At 36.7% G+C, this 10298-nt stretch overlaps 1 protein-coding gene across 1 annotated transcript in view; it reads right to left on the reverse strand.

Moving 5' to 3' along the window:
• Window positions 1–10298, reverse strand: part of CYLC1 (cylicin 1) — a 53001-nt gene that overhangs the window by 31772 nt on the left and 10931 nt on the right. The window contains 1 exon segment of the mRNA XM_040467896.1: window positions 9589–10293. Coding sequence (XP_040323830.1) covers window positions 9589–10293 — 705 coding nt within the window.

Below are 10298 nucleotides of genomic sequence, written 5' to 3' on the forward strand. Positions count from 1 at the left end.
ACCAGCAAGGAAATTGAATCAGCAAACAAAAATCTTCCAACATACAAAAGTCCAGGGCCAGATGGCTTCCCGGAGGAATTCTACCAGTCATTTAAAGAAGAGTTAATACCTATTTTTCCTCAAACTTGTCCAAAAAGTAGAAATGGAAGGAAAACTTCCCAACTCATTCCATGAGCATTACCTTGTTTCCAAATCCAAAGACCCCACTAAAAAGAATTATAGGACAATAGCCCTGATGAACATGGAAGCAAAAATTTTTCACAAGATACTAGCAAATCGAATTCAAAAATACATTAAAAGATTATTCACCATGATCAAGTGGGATTTACTCCTGGGCTGCAGGGCTGGTTCAATATTTGCAAGGCAATCAATGTGATACACCACATTAAGAAAATAAAGGATAAGAACCATATGATCCTCTCAATAAATTCAGGAAAAGTGTTAGGCAAAATACAGTATCCATTCTTGATTAAAAAAATATCAACAAAGTAAGTGTAGATGGAACATACTTCAACATCATAAAGGCCATATACTAAAGACCCCTAACTAATATCATCTGCAATGGGGAACAACTGAGAGCCTTTCTCCTATGGTAAGGAACAAGACAAAGATATCCACTTATACTATAAGTATTTAACATAGTACTGGATGTCAGTCTCAGCAATCAGAAAAAAATAAATAAATAAAAGACATTCAAATCAGCAATGAAGACCTCAAACTTTCACTATTTGCAGATGACATGATACTCTATGTAGAAAACCTGAAAGACTGCTAAAAAAGTGTTGCTAGAACTAATACATGAATTCAGTACAGTCCCAGGATATAAAATCAATGTACAGAAATCTGCTGCATTTCAGTAAACCAATAATGAAGCAGCATAAAAAGAAATCAAGGAATTGATCCCATTTGCAACTGCACCAAAACCATAAGATAAATAGGAATAAACCTAACCAAGGAGGTAAAAGATCTGTACTCTGAAAACTATAGAGCACTTATGAAAGAAATTGAAGAGGACACAAAGAAACAGAAACACATTCCATGCTCAAGGATTGGAAGAACAAACACTGCTAAAATATCTATATTACCTAAATCAATCTACACATTTAATGCAATATTTACCAAAATTCCACCAGCATTTTTCAGACATAGAACAAATGATCCTAAAATTTGTATGAACCACAAAAGACCCTGAATAGCCAAAGCAATTCTGAACAAGAAGAACAAAACTTGAGGCATCACAATTCTTGGTTGCAAGCTTATTACAACTTGTAGTCATAAAGACAGTATGGTATGTCACCAAAAAAGACATACAGATCAATGGAGCAGAAGAGAAAACCCAGAAATTCACTTATAAGTATATGGTCAACTAATCTTTGATAAAGCAGGAAGGAGTATCCAATGAAAAAAAGACAGTATCTTCACCAAATTGTGTTGGGAAAACTGGACAACATAACAGAAAAAGGAAACCGAACCACTTTCTTACACTGTATACAAAAATAAATTCAAAAATGGTTAAAAGACCTAAATGTGAGACAAGAAACTATCCAAATCCTAGAGAAGAACACAGGCAGCAAATTCTTTGACCTCGAATGTAGCAACTTCTTATTAAACAAGACACTAGAGGCATGGGAAACAAAAGCAAAAATGAACTATTGGGACTTCACCAAGACAAAACCTTCTCTGTAGAGAAGGAAACAGTCAACAAAATTAAAAGGCAACCCACAGAATGGGAGAAGATGTTTGCAAATTACATATCAGTAAAGGGTAATTATCCAAAATATATAACAAACTTATACAACTCACCCCCCTAAAAAAATGCCAAATAATTCAGTTAAGAAATGGGCAGAAAAGTTGAATAGACACTTTTCCAAAGAAGACATCCAGAAGGTAACAGACACATGATAAGACGCTCAACATCACTCATCTTCAGGGAAATACAAATAAAAACCATGGTAAGATACCACCTCACCTCTGTCAGAATTGTTAAAGGAACAGCACAAGAAACAACAGGTATTAGCTAGGATGTGGAGAAAGGTGAACCCTCTTGCATTGTTGGTAGGAATGCAAACTGCTGCAGCCATTCTGGAGAACAGTATGGAGGCTCTTTGAAAAACTAAAAATAGAACTGCCCTACTATCCAGCAATTGCACTATTAGGTATTTACCCAAGGGATACAAAAATACAGATTCAAAGGGATACATGCACCCGATGTTTATAGCAGCATTATCAAAAATAGCCAAACTATGGAAATAGCCCAAATGTCCATTGACTGTTGAATGGTTAAAGAAGATGTGTGTGTGTGTGTGTGTGTGTGTGTGTGTGTGTGTATTCAGCCATCACAAAGAATGAAATCTTGCTTCTATGATAACATGCATGGAGCTACAGTGTATCATGCAACATGAAATAAGTCAGTTCAGAATAGAACAAATACTATATTTCACTCATATGTGGAATTTAAGAAACAAAACAAATGACAATAAGTGAAAGGGTGAAAAAAGAGAGAGGAAAACAACCACAAGAGACTCTTAAAGATAGCAAACTGATGGTTGACAGATGGAGGTTGGTGGGGGATGGACTAGATGGGTGATGGATATTAAGGAGGGCACATTTATGATGAGCACTGGGTGTTATATATAAGTGATGAATCACTAAATTTCACTTCTGAAACCAATACTGCACTGTAGGTTAATTAACTAGAATATGAATAAAAAATTTTTAAAAAGAATCCCATTTATATTGCACCAAAAGGAATTAAATTTCTAGGAATACACTTAACCAAAGTGGTAAATGATGTGTACTCCAAAAAATGTTAAACATTAATGAAAGAAATTGAAGATGACCCAAACAAATGGAAGGATAGTCCATGTTCATGAATCGGGAGAACAAGTATTGTTTATATGTCCACACTACCAAAAGCAATCTACATATTTAATGCAATCCTTATCAAAATACCAACAGCATTTTTCACAAAGGTACAACAAAGAATCCCAAAATGTGTGGAATCACAAAAGACTCTAAATGGCCAAAGCAATCGTGAGAAAGGGAACAAAGCTGGAGTTATCACTATCTCATATTTAAAGATATACTACAAAGCTGTAGTAAACAGAACAATATAATTCTGGCAGAAGAAGATACACATAAATCAATGGGAGAGAATAGATTGCCCAGAAATAAACTTGGGATTATATGGTCAATTAATCTTCAACAAAGGAAGAAAGAATATACCATGAGGAAAAAACAGTCTCCTCAAAAAATGGTGTTGAGAAAATTAAACAGCTACATGCAAATAAATAAATAAATAAATAAATAAATAAATAAATAAAATAAAACTGTACCCCTTTCTTACACCATACACACAAAAAAACTTAAAAAAGATTAGACATACATGTGAAACCTGAAAGTACAAAATTCCTAGAATAAAATATAAGCAATAATCTCTTTGACATCAGTCATCAAAACAATTTTTCTAGATATGTCTCCTTTGGCAATGGAAACTAGAACGAATTTAAATTATTGGGACTATACCAAAATGTGTAACTTCTGCATAGTGAAGGGGAATAGCAAAAAACAAAACTATACCCAACTGAATGAGGGAGGATATTTGCAAAAGATATATTTGCATCTGATAAAGGGTTAATATCCAAAATATATAAACAATTTTTACAATTCAACATAAAATAATCCAATTAAAAATGGGCCAAAGACATGTATAGACATTTTCCAAAGAAGACATACAGAGGGTGAAAAAAAAAATATATATATATATATAGATGCTCAACACATCACTAACCATCAGGGAAATGCAAATCAAAACAACAGTAAGATATTACCTCATGCCTGTCAGAATGGCTAAAATAAATAAATAAATAACAAATTTTGGTGAAGATGTAGAGAAAAAGAAATCTTCGTGCACACTGTGTGGGTATGCAAATTGCTATATTCACTGCAGAAAACAATAAGGATATTCCTTTAAAAATTAAAAATATAATTACCATATCTTCAGTAATTCCACTTCTTGGTATTTACCCAAAGAAAACAAGAAAACTAATTTAAATAATATATGCACCACAATGTTTATTGCAGCATTATTTACAATATTCAAGATACAGTAGCATCTTAAGTGTGCTCTGATAGATGAAAGAATAAAAAAGAACTGGTACATCTACACAATGGAATAATACTTAGCCATGAAAAGGAATGAAATCTTCCCATTTGTAACATGGATGGATTAGAAGGTATAACGCTAAATTAAATAAGTCAATCAGAGAAAGACAAATACCATGTTTCACTCTGTGGAATTTAAGATACAAAACAAATACATAGAATAAAAGCGACAAACAAGACACACCCTTGTATAGAGAGAATAAACTTGTAGTTTTCAGAGGGGAGGCGGTGAAATGAGTAAAGGGGATTAAAAGTACACTTATCTTGATGAGCACTGAGAAAGATATAGGATTTAAAAAGTATATTATATACCTGAAACTAATATAACATTGTATATTAAGTTGAATTATTTTTTTTTATTCCAGTTTATGAATCATGAAATGTTTTACTAACATAATTTCAAATGTCAATTATTTTAATACAGGAATATAAACAGAGGTGATCTTGAAACATGGCTTTAGCCCTTATTATGTCCATTATGATAATTATGAACAGTAGTATAATTCATTGAGCCCATACTAAAACAGACCTAAGGCTTATTAACAGTTTGTTTATAAATTCCCTGGATAAAAATGAGAAAAAAATATATATGTATCCTTTTGTGACTTCCACTTAGAATGCACAATTCCCTTTTGTGACTCCCCACACTCTTTTAAAAAATATGTCTTATTATTTGTTCATTTTGTGTGAGTAGAAATGCTTGGAAAAACAGATGTCAGAAAGTCCATTAGTGTCATATGGTCTGCAGCTCTTTAGAGAAACCATGTTCTTAACCAACAAAATATATCTCACATGCTGCTTTTGGAATGGTGGATACAGCTCTTGGGGAAGATGGCGGCGTAGGAGGACACTGGCCTCACCACGCGTCCTGCTGATCATTTAGATTCCACCTACGCCTGCCTAAATAACCCAGAAAACCGCCAAAAGACTATCAGAACGGAGTCTCCAGAGCCAAGCGCAGACAAGAGGCCCACGGAAGAGGGTAGGAAGAGCAGAGAGGCGGTGCGCGCTCCAGGGACTGGTGGGAGGGAGCCGGTGCGGATGGGCGGCCTGCCAGCCAAGCAGAGCCCCAGAGTCTGGCTGCAAAAGCGGAGGGGCCGGATGGAGTGTGTTCTGACAGCAAGCGGGACTTGACATCTGGAAGGTTATAAGCTAACATCTCTGCTCTGAGAGCGGGAGGGCTGGAGGACAAGGGAGGGAGAGTTGTTGAGCCCTGGACGACAGAGCTCAGCTTGGCGGGGAACAAAGGCGCTCGCCAGCGCCATCTCCCTCACCCATCCCCCAGCCAAAATCCCAAAGGGAACCAGTTCCTGCCAGGGAACTTGCTTGCTCCGTGCAAACACCCAATGCTGTGCTTCTACGGATCCATCACTCTGGCGGGTCTGACTCCCTCCAGGTGCCGCAGGACCCCTCCTGAAGTGGATCTCCGAAGGAAAAGCGAGCTGAGCCTGCCCCTCCCACCCCTGTGCACCTTGCCGATCTGCCCCAGCTAATACACCAGATCCCCAGCACCACAAGCCTGGCAGCATGCAAGTAACACAGATGGGCCACGCCACCCCACAGTGAATCCCGCCCCTAGGAGAGGGGAAGAGAAGTCACACACCAGTCTGACTGTGGCCCCAGCGGTGGGCTGGGGGAAGACATCAGGTCGGACTGCGGCCCCGCCCACCAACGCAAGTTATTCAAGACAGCACAGGGGAAGTGTCCTGCAGTCCCGCACCACTCCAGGGACTATCCAAAATGACCAAACAGAAGAATTCCCCTCAGAAAAACATCCAGGAAATAACAACAGCTAACGAACTGATCAAAAATGATTTAAACAATATGACAGAAAGTGAATTTAGTATAATAGTCATAAAATTAACCGCTGGGCTTGAAAACAGTATAAAGGACAGCAGAGAATCTCTTGATACAGAGATCAAGGGACTAAGGAACAGCTAGGAGGAGATAAAAAATGCTATCAATGAACTGCAAAATAAAATGGAGACAACTATGGCCTGGATTGAAGAGGCAGAGGGGAGAATAGGTGAACTAGAAGATAAAATTATGGAAAAAGAAGAAGATGAGAAAAAGAGAGATAAAAAAATCCAGGAGTATGAGGGGAAAATTAGAGAACTAAGTGATGCACTAAAGAGAAATAATCTACGCATAATTGGTATTCCAAAGGAGGAAGAAAGAGGGAAAGGTGCTGAAGGTGTACTTGAAGAAATAATAGCTGGGAACTTCCTGGATCTGGGGAAGGAAAAAGGCATTGAAATCCAAGAGGAACAGAGAACTCCCTTCAGACGTAACTTGAATTGATCTTCTGCACAACATGTCACAGTGAAACTGGCAAAATACAAGGATAAAGAGAAAATTCTGAAAGCAGCTAGAGATAAACGTGCTCTAACATATAAAGGGATACCTATAAGACTCGTGACTGATCTCTCTACTGAAACTTGGCAGGCCAGAAACGAATGGCAGGAGATCTTCCATGCGATGAACAGAAAAAATATGCAGCTGAGAATCCTTATCCAGCAAGTCTGTCATTTAGAATAAAAGGAGAGATAAAGGTCTTCCCAAACAAACAAAAACTGAAGGAATTCATCACCACTAAACCAGCCCTACAAGAGATCCTAAGGGGGATCCTGTGAGATAAAGTACCAGAGACATCACTACAAGCATGAAACCTACAGACATCACAATGACTCTAAACCCATATCTCTCTATAATAACATTAAATAAATACATAAATACATAAATCCCTGGCAAGAAAAGAATCTTGGTGTGTATAAGAATCAAACAACACATGCTAGCTTGGCTAAATTATATAATAAAAGGGGAAACATGATACAAAATGAGGGTGGAAAATAGGTAGGGTCTAGATAATGTAGGCATTGAAAACCAGGGTAAGTGTTTGAAGCAGTAGAGAATAGAGATAACAAGACTACTTAGAAACCTTTGTAGAATTTCAAGAAAGATGATGATGGAAACTATTAAAGTAGTAGTAATTGAGATGCAGAGAAGTGGACTGATTCAGGATATATTTTGGAGCTAAAGTACAGAAATTTTATTGATTGATCACATGTGTGAGTGAGGAAATGGATGAATCATAGATGATATACAGATTTTAAAAGAGAAAATGAGTGGATGGCAGCACCATTACTAAGATGGAGAAGGCTGGGGAGGTATAGGTTTTGGAATGGGTTGAGAGTTGTTAAGATATGTTACATTTGAGGTGCCTAGTAGAATTCATGCTAAAAATTTCAGGTAGGTGCTTAGATATAAGAATTGGTTCCTCAATGGAAAGATCAAGCTAGACGTATTAATTTTGAAGTAATTAAAACATAGATGATATTTAAAGCCATTGGATTAGATGAGTTTACCAAAGAAAGGTTGTAGATATAAAAGGTCAGGAACCAAGTCTTAGGTCATTGCAACATCAAAGATGAGGAAGAGGGGGTTACAATAAGGGTGGCAAAAACTACAAGTAGAAAGAAAACATGACAGTTGAGTCCTAGAAGTAAAATGCATTTTTTTTTTAGGAAGAGAGAGAGGCTATTTTAAATGCTGTTGGTAAGATGAGAGAGGAGAAACCAGTGGCTGTGGCCACAGGCATATATATGGCAATCTTGGAAAAAGCAGTTTCAGTAAAGTGATAGAGATGGAAGAGCCTAATTAAATGGTAGCTATGCACATGGAAGTTTATTAAAGCGACAGTCTGAATGTATACAAGCCCATAACACACCCTGAAAGGTTTTCTTCTACAATTAAAATCAATCCATGTCCCCAACTGGATTTCTTGTATTTTACTTATTTTTCATTAAAAAAAATCTAATGGAAAATAATCCAGCTACTTGAAGGTCTTTTTTTTTATTTGCATTAAAATTTATACACCAATACATTCTTATTTCTTGTAAATCTTGTTGCGCTAGTGGCCACTCATCCATTGATTCAACCTCCAAGACTTATCCTTTAACAAAGAAGTCGTGAATTAGTTTCAAGTCTCAAAGCTGACTTTTTGAGTCTGCTTGGAAAAAAAATGGACTTAAAGTCCAGGATTTTTGACAGAGTTTTTTTTTTTAAGATTTCTAAATAAAAATAGGAAAATATAGGAAGATAAAAATGGAGATCTATACATAAAATTTTATTAGAAACCAAGGATAGAAAAAACTTGGAATGAAATGTAAAGGGAAATCCCCACAAGATTAGAGGAGGAATATTTGAGACGAAATAAGAATAGGAAAACAGGGAGGAAGAGGAGGAAGGGAAATTTTAATTAATGCAAGAATTTAACACAAGAAGCTCAAGGTTAAGACTCAGCAATATCTACAGGTGTTCTGAATTTAGCAGGACAGAGAACATAAGCCCTATCATGAAGAGAATTGACAATAAACATTATGTGGAAGCAGAGCACACAGATTGATGCCCAGAAACCATGCAAATAAATTACACCCCAACCAAAGATTAGAGAGAGCCAGCATAGTGGACAACATGGGGAACAGGAGACCCTACATTCAAACTGAGATGTCTAATTAAGCTTCCATTTACAGCAAGATTTTGGAGGCAGGGGAATGGAAGAGGAGATCTCCTGGAGGAGAGAAAAGAAATTAAATTTACAGGGCATTTACTCCCCTAAAGAGGGAATTAACCTGAAAGAGACTGTTATAAACCAGAGGGATCTAGTTACTTCTAGCAAGTTAACTTTTTTTCTGATTAGTAGTAAGAATGATGAATTATAAATAAATTTATTTCAGATATAGATTAAATAATTTAATTGCATATTTGAATCCTTGTATGTTACATTTTTACCCTGCTATCTCTGGATTTTGATTGATATTTAGCAACTTCCTAGGAAATGTCTTCATACCTCATTAAAATTTGCCACTGTAGAAGTTTTAGTCAATTTTAATTTTTTATTCCTTCTTAAGAATAGGACACTTAACCACTCTTGTAGTGTTCTCTTTACAAATACTTTTAAATGTTTCCTTAAATTACAAGCCAGTTCTCTGTTCCAGTCTAAATATTATTAACTTTTTGACACTTGTTTTTCAACTCTTTTGAATTCTTTTGAAGTACTATCTTATGTGTTAGTCCCTAACTTGTCAATATTCCAATAAAACTGAAATATTCTTAAGGAAAATATAAATTCAAACCTTTAAAATGTTTTTCATTATAGTCATTTTTTTCTAAAAATAGGGGCGCCTGGGTGGCGCAGTCGGTTATGCGTCCGACTTCAGCCAGGTCACGATCTCGCGGTCTGTGAGTTCAAGCCCCGCGTCAGGCTCTGGGCTGATGGCTCAGAGCCTGGAGCCTGTTTCCGATTCTGTGTCTCCCTCTCTCTCTGCCCCTCCCCCATTCATGCTCTGTCTCTCTCTGTCCCAAAAATAAATAAATGTTGAAAAAAAATTTTTTAAAAATAAAAATAAAGCACAGTAAACATACCAAAGGCGCATATCTTGGCTTTAGAGTTGGAGGAGGCATCTTGCACTGACAGAGACGTTTGACCTTGGGTAATGGTAGTATAGGCTCACAAGGAGGTAGTGGTGGTCTTTCTCTTGATGGGGGGACTCTGCCTGTACATATTTTTTCCCCTTTTTCTTTGAATGTAGTCTTTTTGGATGAAATTTTGAATTCTTTCTTCAGTTCCAGTGCTTCCTTCTTTGAAGCTGTAGATGTGGCATCTGATTCGTCAACTCCTTTCTTTTTAGCCTCCAGTTTATATAAGGAGTCTTCAGATTCAGCATCTGAAATTTTGACTGTCTTAGTCTTCTTTGAGTCTTTCTTGGAAGATTCATCAGATTCAGCATCAGTAGACTCTGTACTCTTCCTTGCATCCTGTTTCTTGGCATCTTTTTTTGACTCTTTGTTAGCCTTCTTTGAATCATACTTATCCTTCTTTGACTCCCAATCAGATTCAGTTTCAGTAGACTCTTCAGACTTCATTACAGACTTACTTCTGTCATCTTTCTTTGAATTTCTCTTATAATTTTTTTCATCTTTTTTACCCTTTTTTGAATCCCATTCAGATTCAGAATCAGCATCAGTAGACACTGCATCCTTCTTGGCGGACTTTTTCTTGTCATCTTTTTTTGAGTCTTTCTTGATCTGCTTTTCACCTTTCTTCCAATTTTTTGCCTCCAGTTCAGACTCAG

The sequence above is a fragment of the Herpailurus yagouaroundi genome, unplaced genomic scaffold, assembly GCF_014898765.1.
Source record: "Herpailurus yagouaroundi ecotype Mexico unplaced genomic scaffold, PumYag 67623, whole genome shotgun sequence".
In the NCBI taxonomy this organism is placed as follows: Eukaryota; Metazoa; Chordata; class Mammalia; order Carnivora; family Felidae; genus Herpailurus; species Herpailurus yagouaroundi.